Source organism: Eubalaena glacialis, chromosome 15, assembly GCF_028564815.1.
Source record: "Eubalaena glacialis isolate mEubGla1 chromosome 15, mEubGla1.1.hap2.+ XY, whole genome shotgun sequence".
In the NCBI taxonomy this organism is placed as follows: Eukaryota; Metazoa; Chordata; class Mammalia; order Artiodactyla; family Balaenidae; genus Eubalaena; species Eubalaena glacialis.
Window position 1 is genome coordinate 85,367,320 of NC_083730.1, and position 13,365 is coordinate 85,380,684.

Genomic DNA, 13,365 nt, shown 5'->3' on the forward strand with positions numbered 1-13,365 from the left:
CCAGCAAAAGGAAAAGGCACATGGGGTGAAGTCAGGAGGAAACCAGGGGCAAGCTTCCAAGAGTCTTCTCCCTTAATTCCTCCAACAACGAGTTGTAACAATACGTGTGAAAGGCTGCCAACCAGGGAAGCTCATTAGAGACTCAGCGCCCAGGGTTTTTACTAGGGGCTGGTCACGTAGGCATACTCTGCCTAGCCCATACCAAAATTCCAGACTCCAAGAAGGAAAGCAGGTGTTCAACATAAACCACACTCTGTACATACAGTTTAGGCACGTGAGCCATTCTTATCACGGAATGGTGGGAATTCTAAAATCCAAGCTCCCAGATGCCAGCCAAGGGCCAATCCTGCAAGCAAGTTTTTCTAAGAATAGCAGTTTCAGGCTTGCTATGTTAACTCTTTTCTGCACACCATCCTTTCCATAATCCTTGTGATATTAAAATGCAGTTCTATTATGTCTTTCTTTAGTCTTCTGTTCTCAGCTAATTCATAATTAATTCTTTCTGTGAATGTTTCCAGACTTTTCATTTGTTTTAGTCACCTTCATCTAGACTCTGGCTTGACTATGTCTTTCTTAAAACATGAAGTCAGGGCTTCCCTGGTGGCGCAGTGGTTAAGAATCCGCTTGCCAATGCAGGGGACACGGGTTCGTGCCCCGGTCCGGGAAGATCCCACATGCCGCGGAGCGGCTAGGCCCGTGAGCCACAACTACTGAGCCTGCGCGTCTGGAGCCTGTGCTTCGCAACGGGAGAGGCCGCGACAGTGAGAGGCCCGCGCACCGCAATGAAGAGTGGCCCCCGCTCGCCGCAACTGGAGAAAGCCCTTGCACAGAAACGAAGACGCAACCCAGTCAAAATAAATAAATAAATAAATTTATTAAAAAAAAAAAGTCAAAATGTAAAATAATATTCCAGGCATAATTTCACGTAAATGGGATATTATATTTTTATTAATAGAGTATAATTTTTTAAAAAAATTTTAAATTTGGCTTGGCCGCGTGCCAAGCCACGCAGCTTATGGGATTTTAGTTCCCCGACCAGGAATCGAACCCTGGGCCCCGGCAGTGAGAGCGTCGAGTCCTAACCACTGGAGTGCCATGGAATTCCCAACATCTTGTTTTTTAAAGCTGCATTATTATTGGATGATTTTTGAGCTGCAGATAAAACTCAGATTCTATGACATTATTATTTATAATCCCATTAATGACATTTTGTTTGCTTAAGCACAATGCTCTTAACTACCAAGATGATTTTGAATCACAATTCTATCATCTCAGATTGACTATTCCTTCTAGCTTCCTGTCATGTCATGTGAAAATTATTAAGGGTTCTGGAGCCAGACTACTGCAATTCACATCATGGTACCACTAATTACTAGCAATGTGACCTTGGATAAGTTAGCATAAGTCCTCTGTGTCCCGTAGTTTCCTTATTTGTAAAAACTAGTAATAATAATCATATCTATCTCATAGACCTCAATGAAATAAATGAGATAATGTATATAATAAACCTAGTATGGTATCTGGCACATTGTAATTACATAATAAACATTACTTATTATTATTAATCTAAGTTATTGATAAGAATAATAAATAGGTCAGGATCAAAGTTCCATAGCATTTTTGGGGTGATTTCTCTCAGCGATGAAGGCAGTCAAAATTCTTTGAGAATATCTATTCCATGAGACTTATACTTCATTATATATTTAAATCCAATATAGAAAACTTCACGATATAAAGGAGAGTTAGATATTCATTATTATAGATTTTCAGTTATGTTAGAAACTGTAGTCTCTAAACTTAACCTTTTTATCACGTACCAAACACTTGTTTGAAGAGAAAGAAATCAAGATAGACTAGACTGGCAAGAAAATCTCCATCACTAAGAAGATAATTTCAACTGTTTGAGAAATTCCTACCTATGTCAGAAGTCTGGCAGAATAAGATTTTGCTGTGCTTATTCCTGTATATTGCCTACAAGGCAATACAATGAAAATACAGTGTTAAAGTGATAACCAAAGTATAAGGAAAGCAAGAAGTATTTTTAGACTCTTCATCTTTTTTAATAAGAAAAATCAAGGGAACACAAATGAAAAAGTCTAGTAAGAACAAATGCCCGTAGCACTTGTCATCTGCAATCAGAAGAGCTAAAATTCTTAGACAAAATGTAACATCTGGAATATTGACTTTAATGGCAGTAGGAAGCATCAAAATGTACTTCAAAATGCACAGCTCTAAAGAGAAAATGACAGAGGAATATAAATTACTATATGCATAGTATTTGTTACATTTATCCTTACACAGTCACATTCCTAAATTTTTCCAAGAAAAGATTAATCAAACATCTACATATGGATAACCAAGGAATGAAGGTTTATTTCCGAAGAAATGGCTGTCATACAGTTTCTAGCAAGCTTTTGTTTCCAGTTAATGACTGTCTACAATGTGGTCCTATTTAGAGTCAAATATGAATCTTAAAATTAACTCATTCTAATAGTGCCTTGAAGAATAGCTCAGCATTCACTTAGGAGCACAGCTGCTGAGGCATTCAGATTTGGATTCAAATCCTTGCTCTGCAACTCACTGTGTGACTTCAGGCAAGTTACTTAAATTTCTCTAAGCCTATTTCCTCAATAATAAAATGGAGATAATATTTACCTCATAGGCTTCTTGAGAGGATGAATTAGCATATGTTGTATGTGTGTTTTATTGTAGTTAAATATACTTAATATAAAACTTACCATTTTAACTATTTTTAAGTGTACAGTTCTGTGGCATTAAATGCATTCACAGCACCAGCAACTTGTGCAACCAGCACCAAGGATATGTTTTTGTTTTTATTTTTTTTAGGTAAGAAGCAGATTTACTTAGAAACACACTCCACAGAGTGTGGGTCATCTCAGAAGGTGAGAAAGGCCAAGGATATGGGGTTTTTTTTGTTTTTTTTAAAATAAATTTATTTATTTGATTTATTTATTTTTGGCCACGTTGGGTCCTTGTTGCTGTGTGCGGGCTTTCTCTAGTTGTGGTGAGCGGGGGCTACTCTTTGTTGCGGTGCGCGGGCTTCTCATTGCGGTGGCTTCTCTTGTTGCGGAGCACAGGCTCTAGGCACGTGGGCTTCAGTAGTTGTGGCACGTGGGCTCAGTAGTTGTGGCTCACGGGCTCTAGAGCGCAGGCTCAGTAGTTGTGGCGCACGGGCTTAGGTGCTCCACGGCATGTGGGATCTTCCTGGATTGGCAGGCAGATTCTTAACCACTGTGCCACCAGGGAAGCCCCAAGGATATGTTTTTAAAGTGCTCAAGATTGAGCACACAGGTATTGCTTGGTGAACGGCAGCTAAAATGACTCAGTGCTATTCACGTCTTGAATCTGTGCAAATTATTTTATCTCTATTTCATACTTATTTCTACTGTATTGCTCCCAATCTGGAAAATACTAATATCAATTTTTAAGCTGTAAACTGTATTACTTACTTTCAAATTCTTCATCCAGGTAAATAAATACATAAAAATATTAAGAGCTAATACTTATTGAGCACTTAGTATGTGCCTGGTGCTATTCTAAGCACTTTACAGGTATTAACTCATTTAATCCGCACAATAATAATTCTAGGCGGTATATACTAATAACTGTCACATTTTACAGCTTAATACAAAGAGGTTAAGGAACCTGGCCAAAGTCACCCAGCTAATAGGCTGACAAAGCCAGGATCTGCACTCAAACCAAGTTCTAGAGACCACGCTCTTAGCTATTCCACTATCCTGCTTCTCCCACATGCAGTAACACGGGGCCCACAGGAATGATTACTTTCGGATGCCAGATGTTATATGTTGACCTAACCTCGGAATTTCTCAGAAGCTTGGACATCCATTATTTCATGTGTTCTTCCTAATGACAATGAAGAGCAACTTCTCCCGTTTTACGGATGGAGAAGTCATTTGCTTAAGGTCAATAGGAACATGTGAGAGAGACCTGGATCCTGCTTGGTCACTTATTAGTTGTGTAAATCTATACTTTTCCTGAGTTTCAACTAATTGTAAAATGGAAATAACAATAATATCTCTTATAAAAAGAAGAGAAATATATGTTTGCCAATCATCTAGCACAGAGCCTTGTATAAAAACCTCAATAAAGGTTACCCCTCCTTTTCCTCATTCTCCTATTTGTGACTCCGGGCATAATATTCTTTTCAAACACCATGCTACTATTTCTTGATACCCTCTCACCAACTGCATTAACAGATGGGTGGTAAAGAACACGATTTTTTGGTAATTACCATGTGATACCAAATGAAACCTCAGTGAAGTCCAGCTATATTATATAATTTTAAGTATAACAAACTTCCTCCCTTTTGTCCATATGGTCTACCACTTTATCAGAGTAGAAAACAAAATTGGTCTACCAAGATTTGTTCTTTATAAAATTATGCTTAATGTTCCCCAATACCTTCTGTTCTTTTAGGTGACTGCCAAATGATTTACTTGATTTGTTCTAGTTTCTGACCAAACATTGTTTAAAAATTAAGTTGACCTCATCATATCCAAAGTTATCTTTTTCCCCTTTAAAAAAATGTGTCTTTTTCTGTCATCAGATACTTTTCCTATTCACCATAATTCGTCAAAGATAAAAGCTAATAGCTTGGCACTAGGTTCTTTTCCGTCACATTTGCAGAGAGGGAATATCTAATACTGAATTATAAGCACTATTCATGCCAAATATGGCCATAGCAATTGGTATTTCTGGTCAAATGGGCAGCATTTTCCTAAGAAAAAATTAAAATGCTAGGAGATAGCATGTTCTCTTATAAAGCGAAACTGCTGCATAATTAATATTTTTTCCTGGATAGCAAGGATATCATGAAGCACACTCTGTTGGCTTCCAAGTATCATTTAAAATACTCCCATGTCTTAAAGCAATCTGGAAGTGGATGTTAAAAGCCAAAGGAATTTTTTCTTTTATACTGCAGGTTCTTATTAGTTATCTATTTTATACATATTCGTGTATATATGTCAATCCCAATCTCCCAATTCATCCCACCACCACCACCCACCATGCCCTCCCCCGCCACTTTCCCCACTTGGTGTCCATACGTTTGTTCTCTACATCTGTGTCTCAATTTCTGCTCTGCAAACCGGTTCATCTGTACCATTTTTCTAGGTTCCACATATATGCGTTAATATACAATATTTGTTTTTCTCTTTCTGACTTACTTCACTCTGTATGACAGTCTCTAGATCCATCCACGTCTCTACAAATGACCTAATTTCGTTCTTTTCTATGAAAGCCAAAGGAATTTTTCAATCAAGTGTTGACTTCTGAATTCTACTACCTTCCCAATAAGCTAGAAGGCATATTGGGAGGCTACAATCAGAAGCACCAGAGAAAAGTGGTGCTGTGGAAACAATTCATTTGTGTTTGGCATAGCTAAGGTTCATTGCCAATTTGTAACGGTATGAATTCAATAACTTTTCAAAGCTAAAAATGAAGTTTGGACCTGAGCAGCTTTTCAAAGTAGCTTTTGCTGAGGGCTAGTACCTAATATATTAAAAAAAAGCTGTTAGAGGTGGTAAAGTGAGGCAATGTTTAGGAATTAAAAATGACCTATCACTTGATTTGCTAAAAAAAAAAAAAAAAGCACTGAGCTAAAGGCAAGATATTTTGCTTCAGTCATTCACTCTTTCTTGAGCTAACAAAGAGCTCAAGAGCTCCTTCACTCTTTCTTGAGCTAAGAAAGCGCGAAAGAGCTCCTTTATGAAAAGGAGATGGGGATTATATTTTTGGTGCTTAAGTTTAACCGTCTATAAATGACAATGTTACTTGTCCTACTAATCTCATGAGTCTGACAGAAGGATAAGTGAAATAAGAGCTGTTAAAGCATTGTTCAAAATGTAAAGTAGATAGCAATGTAAGACATAATTATATTTTTAAAATTTGTAAGCATTTACAACGAAGTCATTTTAATGGTGCCAGTCCCACTGGCCAACTACACATTACTGACAAAGTAACTTAGTGATACTTTCTCAGCCCTTTATGGAATTATATTTATCAAAAAATATGAATATCTGTCTTATCTGTCAGTTTCTACTCATTTGGTTTCACCTTTATAACTTAATACTTATAATAAATAAATCTAATATAAATCCACCTAATTAAAAAGTGAAAATTTGGAACATTATCTCATAAAAATCACTAAAACCTCCGTCATTATATATCAAGAATATCTCAATATTACTGCAAAGAGTTTTCAGTTTTAAATAAATAGGCTTCATAAAATAAATTAACTTCCCATTATTGACAGTCAAAATGAAAAGTAAAAAAAATTAATGGTTTCAAACAAAAACAATACTCATATCCTTGTCCCATTAGACACCTCAACTTACTTCATCTCCCTTCAAAACTTCGGTGCCATCAAATTCACGGGTCTGATTTGTCTTCACTGACACTTCTCTCTCTAGGTTGGCTAACTTCTCCTTTGCCTCCTGAAGTTCCTCAGCTTTGGCTTCTTTTTTACGAGAAATGATGGATGCCTGATTGAGCATTAAATATGAATGTAAAATAAGGTATACAATCAACTTTCTATTATCTTGTGAAATTAAGTATTTTTTAGATTTTACTGAGCTAAATTTTCAATATCAGGTTGACTTCTCCTGACAATACCCCTTGCCCTACTATCTACTATCACCAGTTATATATTTAGTATGAGTAGGCATTGTATATATATAATACATTTATATACATTTTTGGCTGCACTGTGCGGCTTGCAGGATCTTAGTGTCCCGAACAGGGATCGAACCTGAGCCCCCGTGGTGAAAGCGCCGAGTCCTACCACTGGACCACCAGGGAATTCCCTGCAACGTATATTAAATAGCAACCTAAAAACATTATGGAAGACAAAAGCCCTGAAAATATAGGACATATCAGCAGAGAAACAGAAATGCGATAGTAATAAAAATATTAAAATCTTGTTAAGTAACACTCAAATGCTAATGAAAATACCTTCTAGGTAAGTACAGAAGCTAACACTAGGCCTACTGTTTTTCTGCATGGTCGGTTTCCTTTCATTGGAAGAAAACGAGAATGCTTTATTCTCAAAACTACAACACAGGTCTTCTTATCTAAATTCAATATCCATACTTTTAAAATAAAATGTTAAAACATTTATTATATTTGGGGCAATCTAATAAATAAAATGCAGGTTCAAAATCAAACATCTGACTCACCAGAATTATGCAAACATTTACACAATCCAGATGGCTGCTCTTAGCCATAATGGCAGCATTTTATATTAGTTAGCAACTCATGGGGGATTTCCTTAAATGAACCATGGCTGTACTAGTCTAAGAAAAACATTAGCTAACCTGTCTTCTCAAATGAAATAGTACAAATATTTTCCTCAAACGAATTTGACAAGAGGGGGAAATCTTTAGTGCAAACCCTTTAAAAAACTCTATTGTCCTCCCTGTTTAAAAAATGAAAAAAAGACAGGTGATGAAGGAATGTTTCCCTCTATAGAATTGTTTCAGCCAAAAAAAAAGAGAAGTAATGATTAGAGTACCAGAATTGTATAGGAATTGATGGTATGCTTCCTCAACATGACAAAATAAATAAATATAAACCTCAGCCCAAACCAGGATCTTATTTAATAGAGAAATATGAGCGTATATCCCGCCAAAGTCTGAAACAAGGTAAAAATGCCCAGCACCTCCACTACAATTTAATACTGTGTTGAAGGTATTTGCACACACCATTAGACAAGAGAAAGCAATTAGAAGCACAAGAATCTGAAAGGAAAAATCGGAATTTTCATAGTATATGATTATGTACCTAAAAAATCAAAAGAATCTACAGGAAATAAATCAATAGCTTTCATAGACAAATCAGTCAGAAAACATTTGGAAAGAAAAGCCCTCATTTATAAAAGCAAAAACCAAAATTAAATATGTAAGCATAAGTTTAACAAGAGAAGTTCCAAAATTTTATGAGGAAAACTATTAAACACTCCTGAAAGATACAAAAATAAACTTGAACAAATGGAGAGACATACCATGTTCTTAGATAGGAAGACTCAATATTGTAAAGATGTAAGTTCTGAGGTAATTGATAAATATAAAGCAACCCTAATAATTTTAAAAGTATGATTTTTTTCTAGAGATAGACAAATTGATAATAAAAGTTATTTGGAAGAACATACAAATAAGAATTGTAAGGGATTTCCCTGGTGGCGCAGTGGTTAAGAATCCGCCTGCCAATGCAGGGGACACAGGTTCGAGCCCTGGTCCGGGAAGATCCCACATTCTGCGGAGCAACTAAGCCTGTGCACCACAACTACTGAGCCTGCATACCACAACTACTGAAGCCCACGCGCCTAGAGCCCGTGCTCCGCAACAAGAGAAGCCACCGCAATGAGAAGCCCGCGCACCGCAACTAAGAGTAGCCCCCACTCACTGCAACCAGAGAAAGCCTGCATGCAGCAACAAAGACCCAATGCAGCCAAAAATAAATAAATTTATTTTAAAAAAAAGAATTGTAAGGAAAACCCTAAAAAAGTAAAGCAACTGGGGATGAAAATGGCTACTTTTATTAGATATTAGAACTTGATGATAAAGTTTCTATAATTAAAACAGTTAATATGGGTACATAAACAGACAGGTCAATAGAACAACAGAAAATCTAGAAATAGATCCAATAGCATTTAAAAAATTTAAATAAAACAAAGGAGGACTCTCAAATCCATAGGGGAAAAATGGACTTTTTAGCAACTGGTATTGGAAAAACTGGATACTTGGACAGCCATATACAATAAATACCATACACCAAAGAAAAATTCTAAACAGATCAAAGATTCAATTACAAAAATTAAATCACAGAATTCCAAAAAGGAAACTTGAGTAAATTTCTCCATAACTTTCAAGAGGGAAAAACATTCCTAAATATGACTTGAAACCTGAAATGATAAGTGAAAAAATTAATAAATTTGATTTCCTAAAAATGAAGAACTTTCCTATGGCAAAATAATACCATAAACAAAGTAAAAAGGCAAATACCAAACTGGGGAAAATGTTACACTTATAAGCTAGATAAAGAGTAAATATTCCTGATATATAAAGAGTTTCTAAAACTAGAAAAAAAAGGCCTACAACCCTGTAAAAAAATAGGTATAGATAGGAAGGGACAATTCACAGAAAAAGAATTAAAATGACTGTTACTCATGTGAAAAGATGCTCAACCTTGTTTATGATAAGATAAAAAAAATTAAAACTATCATAAGATACCATTTCTCATCTACAAGGATGGCAAAAATCTTAAAGTTTGACAACATACTCTATCGGTGAGGCTGTAAGGAAACAGGTGCTCTCATACACTGCAGATAGGAATGTAAAATGCTAAAACCCCCATGAAGAGGAATTAGGCAATACTTAGCAAACTTACATCTACATTTATCATTTGATGTAGCAATCTCACTTTTGAGACTATATCCCAAAGATACGCTGGCAAAAAATTGCAAAGACATAAACAAAAAGCTATTTATTTAAGTATGATTTGTAATAGCACAAAAATGGCAACAACCCAAATGTCCATTAATTGGGGATTGGTTGAATAAACTGTGGTATACCCACTCAATGCAGTATGTCTGTGAACAGGAATAAGCATATCCACTAGGACGGCTATAATAAAAAAGACAGATAATAACAAGTGTTGGTAAAAATGTGGAGAAATCAGAACCTTCTTACACTGTTGGTGGGAATGTAAAATGGTACAGCTGTTTTGGAAAGCAGTCTGGCATTTCCTTAAAATGTAAAACACAGAATTATCATAGGAACCAACAACTGCACTCCTAGGAGTATACTCAAGAGAAATGAAAACTTATTTTGAAACAAAAACTTGTACAAGAATGCTCCTACCAGCATTATTCATAATAGCCAAAAAAGTAGAGACAACCCAAATGCTCATCAACTGGTGAATGGAAAAACAAAACGTGATATATCCATACAATGGGATATTATTCAGTAACAAAAAGGAATAAAGTATGTACAGATACATCCTACATCATGGATGAACTTTAAAAACTTTACACTAAGTAAAAGAAGTCAGTCACGAAGGACCACATATTGTATGATTCCATTTATATGAAATGTCCATGATAGGCAAATTTATAGAGATAGTTTGGTCTTTGGTAGGATTTGGGGGAAATGAGAAGTGACTGCTAATGGCTTTGGGGTTTCTTTTTGGGGTGATAAAAATGTTCTAAAATTGATTGTGTAATGATTGCACAACTCTGTGATGCTAAAAACCATTGAATTGTAAATTTTAAATGGGTGAATTGTACAGCATGTAAACTGTATCTCAATAAAGTTATAAAGGAATAAAGATTATTCTACTATTCACAAGCATATATTAAGAAAAAAGCATGGAGAATAAAAGTGTATAATATGCTCTTCTTTCTCTGAGGATGGAAGTATATGAATATATGTATATGTAATATTATTTTTAATGGAATAATAAACTACAAAATTAAAAAATACCTATGGGGGAAGGAAAGAATAGAGTGGATAGCACAGAGGTAGATGCCAGAAACTTCTTCAAATACTTCTTGTTTTGTAGCTTTGACTTGGAATCATGTAAATATTTTAAATAATTATAAAACAAATTAATCCCTAAAAAGTAATCCCTAAAAATCAAAAAGACCGTATGTATTTATCCAGTTTCCTTTGTGGCCTAACCATACAGAAGAATTATTCCCAGTAACTTTAAAACAGTAATTTGACTATATAACCCTAGGGGGATATATCCTAAAGACAAAACAAAATAAAAAACAATTTTCAGTAGTAATTGTATTTTTTTTTTTTTAATTTATTTATGGCTGTGTTGGGTCTTCGTTTCTGTGCGAGGGCTTTCTCTAGTTGCGGCAAGTGGGGGCCACTCTTCATCGCCGTGCGCGGGCCTCTCACTATCGTGGCCTCTCTTGTTGCGGAGCACAGGCTCCAGACGCGCAGGCTCAGCAATTGTGGCTCACGGGCCTAGTCGCTCCGTGGCATGTGGGATCTTCCCAGACCAGGGCTCGAACCCGTGTCCCCTGCATTGGCAGGCAGATTCTCAACCACTGCGCCACCAGGGAAGCCCAGTAATCGTATTTTTGATGGTAGTATTGGTACTTTTATTTTGAAACTGTTGCATGTAATGCATGGATTTAAGCAAATGATGAACTATGTCGGTGTCAATGGAATGAAGCAAATAATGAATGCAATTATGTTGGTGTTTCTGAGAACCAGAATTTTCAATTTGGGATAAGGAGGAAAATGGGAGATTGATGAGGTGAAGTAAAAACCCAGTAGTCCTTGAGGGCATTTGGTTCGTGGAACAGACAACCCTACACTTTCAAAGCACAGATTCCAATGTCTAGTCATGGGTCAATTTAAAAGGTTGAAGAATATCTACCATTGGTCACACTACAGGAGGCCAGGGACCATCATATTAAAATGGGTGGGTCTTTTCCATCCAGAGCAAAAAAAGGGGGAGGTGGGGCTTACTGTGGGAAGTCATAAACCACAGAGAGATTAACCTAATCATCCTGGCTCTTTTCCACACTCCACCGTGCCAAGCAAACATCCTCTGAGCAGTCAGCATGAGAGTGCTTGGAAAAGAGTCATAATAATTACCCAGTATTTTCTGGATAGATCCTTGATATGCCTTCTATATGTTTCTTTCATTCTAAAGTTGTTCTCTGAGGAGCTGATGTCTTATTCCAATAATGACCCATGCTTATCTGCTCTGATATGAGGCCATCTACTGAGCAGGAATGAATACTGTAGAATTCCCTCCTATTCAGAGAAGCCATATCAAAAGTACTGCTCGCCATCAATAATTGAGCAAGAACTGTTTTTCTATAAACAAATACTGGGCAGAATGGCCCTCTCTGACAGCAAAGTAGAGATAAAAAAGTAATTCGCCTAACTTCATCTCCTCTATATTCCAGGGAATGGCAAATTGGAGATTTACTTACCTCGAATTTTAATTCATTCTTCAGGACCAAGTTAATAAAAACCAAGAAACTCCTGATTAAACTGGATATGGAGTATTTTGTAGACAGGGCTGCAGATTTTGGCTTTGTTATATTTCTGCTTTCTCAGTTAACATCTCAGAGCTGAAACATTCCACATTCCCCAGCAGTGTGGGGGCCAACTCAGGCTTACAATTCTGACTAAAAATCACCTTGTGCTTCTAGCTTATCCGAATTTTCTGCCCCTCACTAAGCATTACACTATCCAGGAGATACACTAGCAAGTTGTGCAACTGAATAAAACCCACACTTCTCATTTAGATTCTTGCAACTGTGTCATATGTAATATTATCACTTTTTCTACATTTTGGTCAAATAAATTTTTACATAAACTAAAAACAAACAAACAAACAAACAAAAAAAACCAGTAGTCTTGAATCTGAACTGAAAGGATCAGTATGAACTCATGGTGTACTTTATGAGACAGAAAGAGAAAAAATACTTCCTAGCTCTGTCCACTAAAAAGACCTAAAAACAATGGCCACCCCAGTAGCAATGAGAAGTACTAATACCCAGATTGTGGTCTGTAAATATCATTTCCTACTAAAACATATCAGGCTCATAGAAGAAAGTCTAATTCCAAGACTGGGGTAGGAAATGTAAAACATGAGCCTAGAAACTATCTTAATCATACCAGAAAGCAAGGATGTTATCAAAGACAAATAGTATTTTAAAAGGACTCAGAAGTTAACTTGAAAAGCCTCCTACCAGCCAAAAATGGGACAATTTGAGCATCATTAAGGGAAATGTTTGCAACCTAAATTTCATTACATCTATGGTTCATAACAACATTAAATAGATAAGAAACCAAAAAAATTAAAAACTAACCCTAATTAATCATTTTTAATGTTAGAGGCAACCAATTCATTTTGAAAACTGAAAAATAAAAATAAGAATCAAGCATGCACCCTGACTTTCCTATATGAACTATACTCCAGGATAACCAAATAGCTGATGAGAGGAGGTTTCTCTTTTCAGAAGTAGTCCAGCTCCAACATCGCTAATTATTAGAGAAATGCAAGTCAAAACTACAATGAGGTACCACCTCACACCAGTCAGAATGGCCATCATTAAGACGTCTACAAATAACAAATGCTGGAGAGGGTGTGGAGAGAAGGGAACCCTCCTACACGGTTGGTCGGAATCTAAATTGGTGCAGCCACTGTGGAAAACAGTATGGAGGTTCCTCAAAAAACTGAAAATAGAGTTGCCATATGATCCAGCAATCCTACTCCTGGGCATATATATGGACAAAAACATAATTCAAAAAGACACAAGCACCCCTATGTTCATAGCAGCACTATTCACAG

General features: G+C 36.3%; 1 protein-coding gene across 6 annotated transcripts in view; it reads right to left on the reverse strand.

The window, feature by feature from the left end:
- The window catches only part of IFT81 (intraflagellar transport 81), an 88,999-nt gene that overhangs the window by 52,873 nt on the left and 22,761 nt on the right, over positions 1–13,365 (reverse strand). For 5 of the 6 annotated variants that reach the window (XM_061169527.1, XM_061169529.1, XM_061169525.1 and 2 more), the window contains one exon: positions 6,378–6,524. The exons of the other annotated variant lie outside the window; for it this stretch is intronic. In XM_061169527.1, the coding sequence (XP_061025510.1) occupies positions 6,378–6,524 (147 nt within the window). The remainder of the gene's footprint in view (positions 1–6,377; positions 6,525–13,365) is intronic. 6 annotated transcript variants of the gene reach the window in all.